Source organism: Papio anubis, chromosome 13 (genome assembly GCF_008728515.1).
Source record: "Papio anubis isolate 15944 chromosome 13, Panubis1.0, whole genome shotgun sequence".
NCBI lineage: Eukaryota > Metazoa > Chordata > Mammalia > Primates > Cercopithecidae > Papio > Papio anubis.
The window spans coordinates 3,644,384-3,656,273 of record NC_044988.1 but is presented as its reverse complement, the minus strand read 5'-3'; the positions used below and the strand labels follow the sequence as shown (position 1 = coordinate 3,656,273).

Here is an 11,890-nt window from a genome sequence, read left to right as displayed (position 1 = left end):
GCGGGCTGGTCATGCTTGTTCCCGTTGGTGATGGTGTGTTGGAAGGGAACTGTTTTAGATACCAGTGTAAATCTCTGTCTACATCAATTCCACACGAGTTCAGTCATCATATGGGAAGGGAATCATAGCTGTGGGGGGCTCCATGCAGGACCCCGAGGGCCCCTGAGGCCAGTCTCTGTGGCCACAGCAAGGAGCATGTGCTTCAGCTAGTTGGACAAGACTCTCTCCTGCCCAGAAACAGGCAGAGGGACTTCCCCTGCTCCGCGCCTCTCATATCCCACACACCCGTGTGGACGGACACCTCAACGTCTCCCCTCAGCCCAGTGCCCACGGTCTTCCTGATAAGGGTTAAGCAGGAGCGGCCCCCTCTTCCCATGTCCATGTTGTAGGCAGCTGCCTTCTCCTCAGCTCCCACCGAGCAGAACAAGAGCCAGCTAGCTCTCTCTATCCCAGGATTTTCCAGGGATACTGATAACGATGGGAGGCCCCGAGAAGCCTCCCTAAAGCAGGCGGGGTCTTGTGAGTGGGTCGTGGGAGGGATCAGGGCTTTCCTCAGCATCTGTCAGTCCCCGGAGCATCTGAAGGGGCCCCTATACCAGGAGGAAAAAGTGGAGCCAGCTCCTGTGGGTTCCCAGTGCCTGGCATCTCCTGGTTCCCTCTGCCCTCCTTCACAGACACCCTCCACGGAGCAGCACAGCGCCAAGGACAGAGGCAGCAGCCCCAGAGCATTTTCCAACACAACTACATGTATTCCATTTACACATGAGGCCCCCAAGGGCTTCCCACCCCCTAGCCCCCTCCCCGCAGGCCCTCCCTTCCCGCCCTCCCTGTTCAGCCACCCTCTCCCTCCCCTCCCTCCTCCACCCTCCAAAGCTAAGGCCCAGCAAGATCAGCACTGGGGGAGAAGCAGCCTTTGCTTTGGGGCACCTGCTGCCATGAGGGTCCGAGAGTTCAGAGCCCCAACCTTGGGGACTGGCACCAGAGAGCCTGCCCCGCAGCGGCCCCTACTGGCTACAATGCCGCTTTTTCTTCCTCCTGGAGACCAAGGGGCCACCCCTTCTCTTTTGAGACTGTGAGGGGCCACCCAGCCCTGGAGCCAGGGATTGCTTCCCAGAGACCCTGAGCCCAGGCCCTGGGTCGGGCATCTTTTCAGCAGGGGATGGGCTTCGGAAGAGAAGTCGCTTCTTGGACTTGGTAACAGGAGAGGGTGCTGGGCTGAGGCCTCTTCTCTGAGCAGATGGCGACTGAAGAGCTCCCTGGGGTCCCCGCCCTCCTGGGCTGAGAAGGCCTGAGGAAGGGACAGGGCTCTGGGATAGCCTCCAGGGCCGCAGCCTGTGGTGGGAACCCACGACATACACCATGCCAGGGAGTTCCCTCTCCTCACTTGACCCCTTAGCCAGCCTGTGTGACTCCTTAACAGGAGAGGCTCCAGGGAGATCCAAGGTGTCCTTGGTTCCCAGGCTGGGGCAGGTGGGTCTGTGGTCCTCGAGAGGAGAGGTTGGCTGGGCAGCCCTCAGCCCAGGGCAATCCTGACATCCCAAAAGCACAGCAGGGTCTTTGGACCTGGCCATGCCGGTGCACACTCTAGCCTGTCCCTGAGGGACCTGGGCAGCCGTCTGGGGTGGGCAGGTTTCCATGCCGATCCCTTGTTGGGGGTCAGGGGCGTCTCTCTCTGCTCCTTGGCGAGCTGCAAACTTAGAAGGACTTGAGTCCAAACAGGCCGTGCCATGACTAGGGGCTGCCCTCACACGCCGTTTCTCCTTCAAGGATAGGAGGCGCTTCTCCACTAGCTGCGGGAGGAAAGAGGCACTTACTGGCGCTGCCCCAGGTGTGAGCAGGGCCCAGGGTGGTGGAGACCAGGGCACTTCGGCGGGAGACAGGGAAGTCTGAGGCATCTGGGCTTCGTGTCAAAGGGAGAGGGTGTGGCTCTGCCGGGCATCCCATTGGGCCTCATTGCAGCTTGCATCCTGACTCCCCTCCCTGGCTCCTCTCCGTCCCACTCCCTCTGAACCTGCATCTTCCCACCCCAGAGTGACTCCCCAAGAAGCTGAGCATCCCCAGCAGGATGGGGTTAGACAATCAGGTGGGCCTTGGGTGCCGGGTCCCTCCTGCCTCTGGGTTCCCCTCCCTCCGCTGGTCTACCTGGGCAAGTGTGAGTTCTTCCTCCTTCTCCAGCTCCTGGCTTAGGGCCAATAAATCCATCTGTGGATCTGGGGACAGCAGTTCTTCCAGGAATGGGGAGTGAATGACGGCCTCCACCTGGAAACAGAAGGAAGAAGACATGAGCTTCCTGGGCAGGGAGTAACCTGGAGCCAAGGACACCCAGAGGAGATGCAGAAAGCGGGGAGGGCCCTGTCCCCACCCTCCTGGGGCTGTCTCATATCATGGCGACCACCAGCTACACACACAGACCACAGACCTGGTGGCATACATACATACAGAGACACACAAACCACACAGACACACAAACAGATCCATATATGACACGGGAAAAGACACAGACACAAGGAACACACGTGCCACATTCACACCCACACAGACACACAGTAACAAATCACAGACACAAACACACAGCAACACATAGACACAGGCAATCACATACACAGACACTCAAATCCACAGGAACACACCCACCCACCCCCCTGCTGAGTAGCTAAGGAACAGAGCTTAATTCCAAGGGCCTGGGAGTGCCACCCCCTGGAATCCTGCAGATCCCAGCACTCCAGGCCAGCCCACCTTGGTGACAAAGTCTTCCTGGGAACACAGCTTGTCAATGTAGCCCAGGAGGCCCGGGTCTGGACTCATCCCCTCCTCTTCCTGTGGCTGCTCCACTTCGCCATCTTCACATTGTCCCTTGGGCTCCCCTGTGGCCCCAAGGTGAGACCCCAGCAGCTCCTCCATGATGTCCACATACTCCTGCACCACTTCAGGGGGGATCTCCTCAGGGACCTTGGTCTCTGCTGGCTGCTGGGGCCTGGGTGGTGGCAGGCAGGCAGGCGGGGCCTTGGGGCCATCCTTGCTGGGAAGGTACACTGAGGCAGAGAGGGAGGAGGCCGGGCGTGGTGAGGGCCGCTCCTCCTGCCTGCACCACACAGGGGAGGGCAGGGCTTGGGGATGTGAAGTGGGTCCCGGCTGGGTCAGGACCACCTGAACCACAGCGCCCTTGGAGGAGACACGCAGGAGGGGCACATCTGAGACAGCATCGCTTGGGAGGAAGTTTGGAGCCAACGATATGCCATGTACTCTCCCCGCTCATCCCTGCTTGCTGGGTAGAGCATATGTGGAGTTTTGGACGGGCGAGGGGAGAGTAAGTAGGAAACCTGACCAAGTCAATACCCCGCTTCGTGATCACAGGCCGCCCACGAAGTAGGTATTGACCAGGTCAGTACCCAACATACACTCCCAGAAGCTGTCCTGTTGGGGAGCAAACCCCCCTCTTGAAGGGAAGCATGGGGTGTGGGGACAGTGGCCTCCCTTGGCCCCTTTAGCCTTTGCCATGGCTCCTATGGGAATGTGGGAAGCTGTACCTGGCTGCTTGGCCACCTCAGGGGCCGGGGATCCTTGAGGTTCAAGCCTCGGCGGGGCTGGAGGAGGCAGGCTCTGGGTCTCCTTCATCCACTGTGCTTTCTGCATCTGCATCTCCTCCTTAGCCTCGAACTCCAGGAACCTGGGGGTGAAGGAGGCCCAGGCTGTGCGGAGAGGGTCCAGGCCCCCTGTCCCCAGGACCAGGCAGTGGCCGAGGGCAGGGATGCGAGGGATTGCCTTGGGTGGGCTGTCCAGGCCCTCACTGGGTCTCATCCCCCACTCCCAGGAGGGAGCTGCTCCCAGAGTTCTGGGCTCACCCTCCCTCACCCGGCCCCTGCGGAGCCCATGGCATCAACAGGGCTTCCTGACTCAAGTCAGGGCCACGAGGCCCAGGAGGGTCCCAGGGGACCCCTCCTCCAGGTTTCAGCTGCCCAGGGGTGGGGTTGATGGCAGACGGTGTCAGGGATGATGCCCAGATGCAGGAGTCCTGAGGCTGGGACTGCGGGTCCCTGAAAGATAACCCAGGGGCACGAGGCCCGGGAGACCCCTGGTCGGGAGGAAGCAAAAGCTGAGCCCGGAGGACAGGGCCCCTTTCCCCTGGGGCTGCTGTCTGTCTGTCTGTCTTCACCGAGGGGACTGCCCAGGAGCAAAGGCGGTCAGGCCAGAGATGGGTCTCATGGTGTCCCGGGTACAGGTCTCCTCTGACCCAACTCCCTGGCCAGGCTGGGATGGCAGAAAACCGACTTCTGGCCACTGCTGTGAGGAGCCTGCACCCCACTCTGTCTATAGTCACTAGCGCCCCTTCTCCCCATCCCCACAGCTGGAGGTGACCCCCTCTGGGCTGTGACACTGGCTGCTCCCGCCATGACCTCCAGTGTCAAGGCAGAGGTTGGCCCCAGGCCAGGCAGGGGGTGCTTCCCAAGAGGGCAGGACAGAGACCCCAGAGCACTCTAGGTGGCAGGAGCAGCTTCCTGAGGGAGCCAGGGGCCCAGAGCATCCTGTGTTTGTCCACACCCTCCTCATGCTCCACACTGAGAAGCCACCACAGCCACCAGGCCTCCGTCATTCAGTCTCACTCTGTCCCGCGGGCCCTGCCCCCAGGACCCCAGACTCACTTTTCCGCCATCTCGTAGAAGATCATCCGGTCAAAGTTGCTCGTGTGCTGCCATTCGCGCACGGCCCGCCACAGTCCCTCCTCCAGCGTCATGGTGGGCTTCCGCCGGGCCAGGGATCGGAGAACTGGGCTGTAAACCAGTGCAGTCAGCCTCAGTCTATAAGCTCACCCTTCATCCCGAGCCCACCTGGTCCCAGCACCTGGCCTCTGTCCTCCCCATACCTGTCCTGCCATCTCTCCATGTCCTGTTCTCCCCCATGTGGGCTCCTCAGGCCCCAGGACACGCCCCCAAGATCGAACATCAACACAAGCTACGGAGTGGCCTCTCCGACTGCCCCTCAAGTCCTCGGTGTTATGATGTTGAGAAGTGAACTCAGTACTACGGGTGGAACATATGTGTCCCCAACATTCCTGTGCTGAAGCCCTGAGCGCCGGCGTGTCGGTATTTGGAGGCAGTCATGGTTACAGCAGGTCATGAGCGTGGGTCCCAGTCATGGAATCCGAGCCCTGATAAGGGCAGGAGGAGACGCCAGGGCTTTTCCTCTCAGCCACCAGAGGACACAGCCGAGGCAGCTCTCTCCAGCCAGGAAGAGGGCCCTGACCAGACACCCAATCTGCTGTCACCTTGATCTGGGACTTGTGGCCTCTGGAACTGGGAGACATGAATGTGTCTTGATAAAGCACCCAGTCTATGGGATTCGTTGCGGCTGAGCCTGAGCTGACTAAGACAGCATGAGCCTGAGCTGACTGAGACAGCGTGCACACAGAATGACCTGGGAGCGAGGGTTAAAGTGCAGGTTCCTGGGCCCCAGGACTGAGATTTAACCAGCTTCCTGGGGACTCTGGAGTAAGGCAGCCCCTGGGGATGCAGCTTCAGGGTCCTGGAGCATGAGAAGCAGGAGCACATGTCCAGAACCAAAGCAGAGCGGTGTCAAGCCCACTGCAAGCAGCCAGGTACAGCTTCCCACATTCCCACAGGAGCCATGGCAAAGGCCTGTGAGCCTGGGGCAGCTCCACTCCAAGAATCAGGGTCCCCAGTGCACCGGGACTCTGCTCCAAAGGGGAATGCGAGCAGTACCAGGGTGCGGGGCCAGCGAGATTGTTGGGGAGGAAGATGGGGCTGTGTTCTACCTACACCCCAGGCAGGGGACTTCCCAAGGGGAGCGGCCAGTGTGTTGCATGGTGGATGTGCTGCAAGCTCCCGTTTGCTCATCAGTGGGAAACACAGGGTCACAGAGGCGCCACAGGGTGGAGAGAGGCAGGGACTGGGAATGAAACCACAAACTCTCCCGGATGCTGACGTTGCTGCCTCACAGTCACCATAGTCCACAGCCCTGGGCTGCTGGGCTCGTGGTGTATTCAGAGCTATCACTGGAGCCTGTGGCTTTGGGGAGCACTCTCCTAGATGGCCTAGTCCTGATAATGATAGTAATAAGGACAGTAATCATAATTGCTGTCATGTAATGTGTCATAGCATGTGCCAGGCACTATGCTATGCATGTCATATGTGAGCTCAAGTCATCTGTTCACCATTCTCTGAATGAAGCATCATTGTCCTTTTTTCTAGGGAGGATTGAGGGTGAAGATGCAAATACCTGCCCAGCATCGACCCTAGTGCGGGGCCCAAGACCATCCCCCTGTGCAGACTCCACCACCGCGGTGCTCACTGGACCTCACTGGCAGAACTGCGGGCGTATGCCAGGTTCCCGCCGGGCCCTGCAACTCCTCCCCCCAGCCCCATGTGATGTGCCCCTGGCCATCTACACTCAATTCGAGGGAAGGCACTGGGGTGTACACTCAAAGACCTAAACCCAGGACGGGTGTGGTGGCTCACACTTGCAATCCCAGCACTTTGAGAGGCTGAGGCGGGTGGATCACGAGGTCAGGAGCTCAACACCAGCCTGGCCAACATAGTGAAACCCTGTCTCTACTAAAAAATACGAAAAATTAGCTGAGCATGGTGGAAGGCACTTGTAATCCCAGGTACTTGGGGGGCTGAAGGAGGAGAATCACTTGAACCCAGGAGGTGGAGGTTGTGGTGAGCCAAGATTGCACCATCGCACTCCAGCCCAGGTGACAGTGCGAGACTCCATCTCAAACAAACAAAAAAGACCTAAACTCAAACCGTGGCGCACGTTGCACCAAGAACCCTCTCTGACCTGGGTCTTCCGTAAACATTGCTGTGAAAATTATTGAAAGTAAAAGCCGGGCACAGTGGCTCATGCCTGTAATCCCAGCACTTTTGGGAGGCCGAGGCGGGTGGATCACCAGGTCAGGAGATTGAGAGCATCCTGGCTAACACGATGAAACCCCGTTTCTAGTAAAAATACGCAAAAATTAGCTGGCCGTGGTGGCACATGCCTGTAATCCCAACTATTCAGGAAGCTGAGGCAGCAGAATTGCTTGAACCCGGGAGGCGGAGGTTGTGGTTAGCCGAGGTCACGCCATTGCACTCCAGCCTGGGCTACAAGAGCGAAAGTCTGGCTCAAAAAAAAAGTAAGGATTGGCTGGACTCACGGGATAGTGACGGGCAGTTGACATGAGGCCCCTGACAGTCTGTCCTGAGCCACAGCCAGATTAATGTTGCTGAAAATGTACCTTCCCATAGCACAACTGATCACCCTCACAACCACCCTGCAGGCTCCCCTGAACAGCGTGACCTCCTGTCCATTCGGCAGCCTCTGTATGTGTGAGCTGCAGGACAAGCTGCAGTGCCCCGAGGACACTCACATGAGGAAGCAGGAAAGCGCTTCGGTGTCAGGACTCTGGGGAAGGTGCCTCCGGGCCAGGGGCTTGTAGCGCTGCCAGAGTCGGAAGTTCTCATAGACACTCTTGAGGTTACAGGAGTCGTCCGGCGGGGCCTTGACCTGGGAGGGAGGCAGGCTGCCCTCTCCATGAGCCCCTTCTGGCCATGGCCCAGCGTTCCCTGGGGGCACGATGGGAGGCATCTGGGCAGCCGGTGGTGGTGGTGGAATAGGAAGGCCCTGGGACCAGCCTCCCTCACAGGCCTGGGCGCTCCCAACCACCTGGGCAGATGTAATGGGCACCCCAGGAGCAGCTGCCAGGAGTAGGGGAGGTGGACACACGACACCTCCGCAGAGGGCGCCTGGAACCTGCCAGACGAGGGGGTTCTGAGTTAGGACCAAGGTCTGTGCCTGAGGGGGCTTCACAGGCCCCACTTCTGTCTTCATCTGGACAAAGACGCTGGAAGCCCCGGCCCCACTTGGGCCGCGGCCATCCTGTCCTGCCACCAGAGGTGTGCTGGGGAAGGCAGACAGCACCAGAGGGCCACCTGGAGGAACCACTGCAGTCACGAGGGGTGGCCCATGTGCTGGGCCAGGAGCGGCTGTGGTGAAGGGCAGAGCTGTGAACACAGACAGGGAGGCGCCAGGGTTCACGGTCATGCCCGGTCCCACCACTGGGTATGCTGTGGAGACAAAGGAAAGAGATGAATGAGCTGGGGTCTCCTGGTCCTCACTAGTCACTGGGGAATCAGAGGGGAGCCCCAACAGCTGAGGGCGTGTGACAGGGAAACTGCCGCTTGCAAGTGTCCCTGAGTGTGCATGGGATGCTCTGTTCCTCCACGAAAGGGTTGCTCCACTAGAGAGCCGGGCCCCGGTCACCAAGACTCCCTGACCCCTGTCTCCCAAGAAGGAACGGCCAAGCCTTCGCTGCCCGAGGGTCTCCCTCGGTGTCCCTGGCAGACCCCGTCAGCCTCACAGGCATCTCCCAAGCCATGGGTCAGGGATGAGTCTCTCAGCGGCTTGGTGGTCCTCAGCGTGCTCAGCAACAGGAGACAGGCCTACCCCAGGGCAGTGCTCGGCACTGAGAAGGCCGACAGGAAGCCAGAAGCTTCCGAATATTATGGCCCTATCTCCTCTTCAGTCTTCCTTTTCCTGAAGCTCCTGTAAACTCCTTTCCTAGCTCAACACTACAAAAGAAAACCACTGGATAGGCTGGGCATGCTGATTCATGCCTGCAATCCCAGCACTATGGGAAGCCGAGGTGGGCGGATCACCTGAGGTCAGGAGTTCAAGACCAGCCTGGCCAACATGGTGAAACCCCGTCTCTACTAAAATACAAAAATTAGCTGATGGCGCATGCCTGTAATCCCAGCTACTCAGGAGACTGAAGCAGGAGAATTGCTTGAACCCAGGAGGCAGAGGCTGCAGTGAGCCAAGATCGCGCTACTTCATTCCAGTCTGGGTGACAGAGCGAGACTCCGTCTCAAAAAAAAAAAAAAGAAAAGAAAAAAGAAAACCACTGGATGGAAATCTCACCCAAGCCAGCGCCCTAGGAACCCCGAAGATAAACCATAACACATCATGCCCAGCATGCAAATGATTGTCCTGGCACCACCCACACAAGTGCTAAATGGGGGTCAGATTCCAGCCACCCGTTCCTCAGTGCTCAGTGGTCCCAGCTGCCACTCAGGAAGCTCTGTTCCCAGGGAGCATGTCTGAGAGGCAGTGGTGGAGTCCCCTGAGATACTGTCACCGCACAGCCAGCAACAGCTGCACACGATTAGAACTCAGCCAGCAAATGGTGAGCAGCAGGGCTATCAGGGGAGGTGCCCAGGGATTTTCACAGCTGCTGGTCATGTTACAACAGGTAGTGGGACAAGGAGCATCTCTGATCCTTCTCCTTTGAGCTCCCAATAACTGAACATAGTGACCAACCAAGAACCAGGGGTTCCTGGCCCACGGGCCAGGTGAGGCAAAGTTGTCTGGAACTCATCCCTGCCCACTAGGACCCCATGCAGTCTCTAGTCAGGGGGAATAAGGGATACAGCACATGCACCTCATCATTCAGGACACACATCCTAACTTGAATAATAATATAAGAGAACCATCTTCCTATTTGTGCGCTACTCTCCTTTCTCTACTGAAAAGGAAACCAGCCTTTCCAAACCCTTCCACTGAGAACCAGCAAGAATCCACACCTGTCCCCTGTTCATGAGGTAGTATACGTGGAATGGGGCAAATTCTTCATCTCCACAGTAACACAAAGTGCAGGGGACAGGCCATGAACTAGCAGACAAGAGGAAGTGGGTCTGAAGACCTGAGCTTCTACAAAAGGGCAAACAATGCAGAACAACTCAGGAAGCCCAGGCCTTGTGTTACCTGAACTTCCCCATCTGCCCCCACCCCTGTTGCATCAAAGCCAACAGCTACCTCAACTGACGGAGCAGCCAGCTCTGGGGCAGGAACTGAGAGGCTCTGGGCTGTGGCAGTTATAGTAGCCCCCAGCCTCCCCCACCCAGAGGCTGTCACTGCATACTCTGTCACAGCCAACCCACCCAACAGTTTTCTGGCTGAGATCACTTCTCCCCACTCCTCCCTCAGATCTAGAAAACTCCAGTCCAAATCCCTCTGAACACTATGGAAGGGCACCTTCCAGGTGCCTGAAGACACAACACAGGGCTCAGGCTTGCCTGTCATCCTCCCGTGGCCACCAGTACAACATGATCCCACTACTCCCTACAAACACACAATGACATGACCTGTCCCCCTCCAGAAAGGATCAATTCATCCACTCCATCCTTTCCCCTACACAGTGTATTCCCACAGGCATCTTGGTCCACCTCTAAGGAGCCGTCCTCCCTAACCACAGACTCAGGGTGCCATGGCCGTCCCCAGCTGTGATGTCCTTGGGGACATCCAGTGCTCCCTCCCTCTTCAACATCAGCCCTATCAGCTGTCCCCAGGGGCAGTTCAAATTTGAATTCCCAAGGAGTTGAGGCATGGCAGACTCGGATAATGCCCCCATCCCTACAGGCTCACTTCTATTTGAAGCCATCCCCTCAGGCTGGGCACTGACCACCGCTGTCTGGCAGTTTCCACAATGAGAAAAGTCAAGGGCAGGACCCAGAGAGTGACCTGGCTCAGCAGATGCTCCTGAGTCCAAGTGGAGCAGGGAAAATTTGAATGTAAATAGCTTTGGAACATAGGACCCCAGACATTCTGCAGAGGGGGAGGGGCGGTGGGCAGCTGGGCTTGGCAAGGGTGGGGGACATTCTGTGAAGAGCTCTGGCCAGTAGGCAAGAACCGGAGTTTCCCTTCCAACTGGATGGCAGCAACACAGACGGTGTGGGCCCCTTTAGGCAACTTTTAAATTGTCCTTCTGACTCACAGCGAAAGCTTGTACCTGATGTCCCCTTTACTTCATTCTTTATCAACAGACCTACTTTTGTGCCATTCAACCCATGCTCCTTCCCACTTTGGCTCTTTCCCACTCTTGATGAATTTCAACAGGGACTGCGCTTCCCGAACAAAATTCAGAACACATTTTCAGTCTGAGAAACACAGGGGTTCTTAGGAAGGCAAGGGGACTGGGTGTTTGAAATCAGGATGGTCTCAGCCGATCCAGGCTATTAGGTGGCTGTGCGCTCATCATTGTTTACGAGGCAGTCCTTGTGCCCCCGGGTCATGTATGTTGCTGGAATCTCTGTCCACAGCAGCGGGCAGGCCTTACTTCCCATCCCGTTTCCTGGGAAGCCTCAGTCCAGGAAAGAGTGGCTATGCGACCTACAGCACCGAGACCAGAAATCCTTTCATTTTGTTTCCCAGCGTATTGTGCTGGTGTTAAATGTTTATTTTTTATCTTTTACATGATTTTAACTCAACTAAGCAATACTTTTGCATGGTTCCAGATTCAAACTGTGCACAGTGGAATAGGCAGTGACCAGTCTTCCTCCCACCTCTTTTCTCTGGCCACCACATTTTCTTTCCTGGACCAAACAGGTGTTATCTGATTCTTTTTCATCTTTCCAGAGATATATTATGCAATCAAAAGCATAATAAAGCTATTTTTGCTGTCTAAAAATATTTTGGTTTTTTGGGTAAAAATTAATATATATGTTCCAGTATTCTTCTGATACTTGCAGTGACCATGTTTGTCCCAGTAATGTGGTACCTGCCTTTATTTCTGTAGGTAAATTGCTAGAACGAGATGTTGCTGTTTTTTAAAATTAAAAATACATGAAAGAACACAGTGGCCAGATTTAGCAAGTATGAATAAAGAATACCAAGTGGAATTTGAATTGAAGATAAACAGCGAATTCGTTTTTACTATAAGTATGATCCGTATGATATTTAGAGTATACTTTTACCAAAAAATTCTGTCTTTATCTGTGTTATTCACATTTCACTGGGATCTTGCACTTTATCTGGTAACTCTTCCCAAAAAAGTATAACATATTAGGCAATTATTGTTTTTATTTTATTTTTTATTTTATTTTTTGAGATAGAG

General features: G+C 56.4%; 1 protein-coding gene across 1 annotated transcript; it reads right to left on the bottom strand.

The window, feature by feature from the left end:
• Positions 1 to 738: 738 nt before the first annotated feature.
• On the bottom strand, positions 739 to 10,886 carry NUTM2F (NUT family member 2F; the record flags this gene model as incomplete). The annotated part of the gene is given in 8 exon segments (XM_031654880.1): positions 739 to 1,790; positions 2,143 to 2,259; positions 2,737 to 3,032; positions 3,528 to 3,667; positions 4,641 to 4,769; positions 7,370 to 8,066; positions 10,423 to 10,577; positions 10,579 to 10,886. Coding segments are annotated over 8 exon segments (2,628 nt in total), but the record flags the coding sequence as incomplete, so codon positions are not given.
• Between the last annotated feature and the right edge of the window lie 1,004 nt (positions 10,887 to 11,890).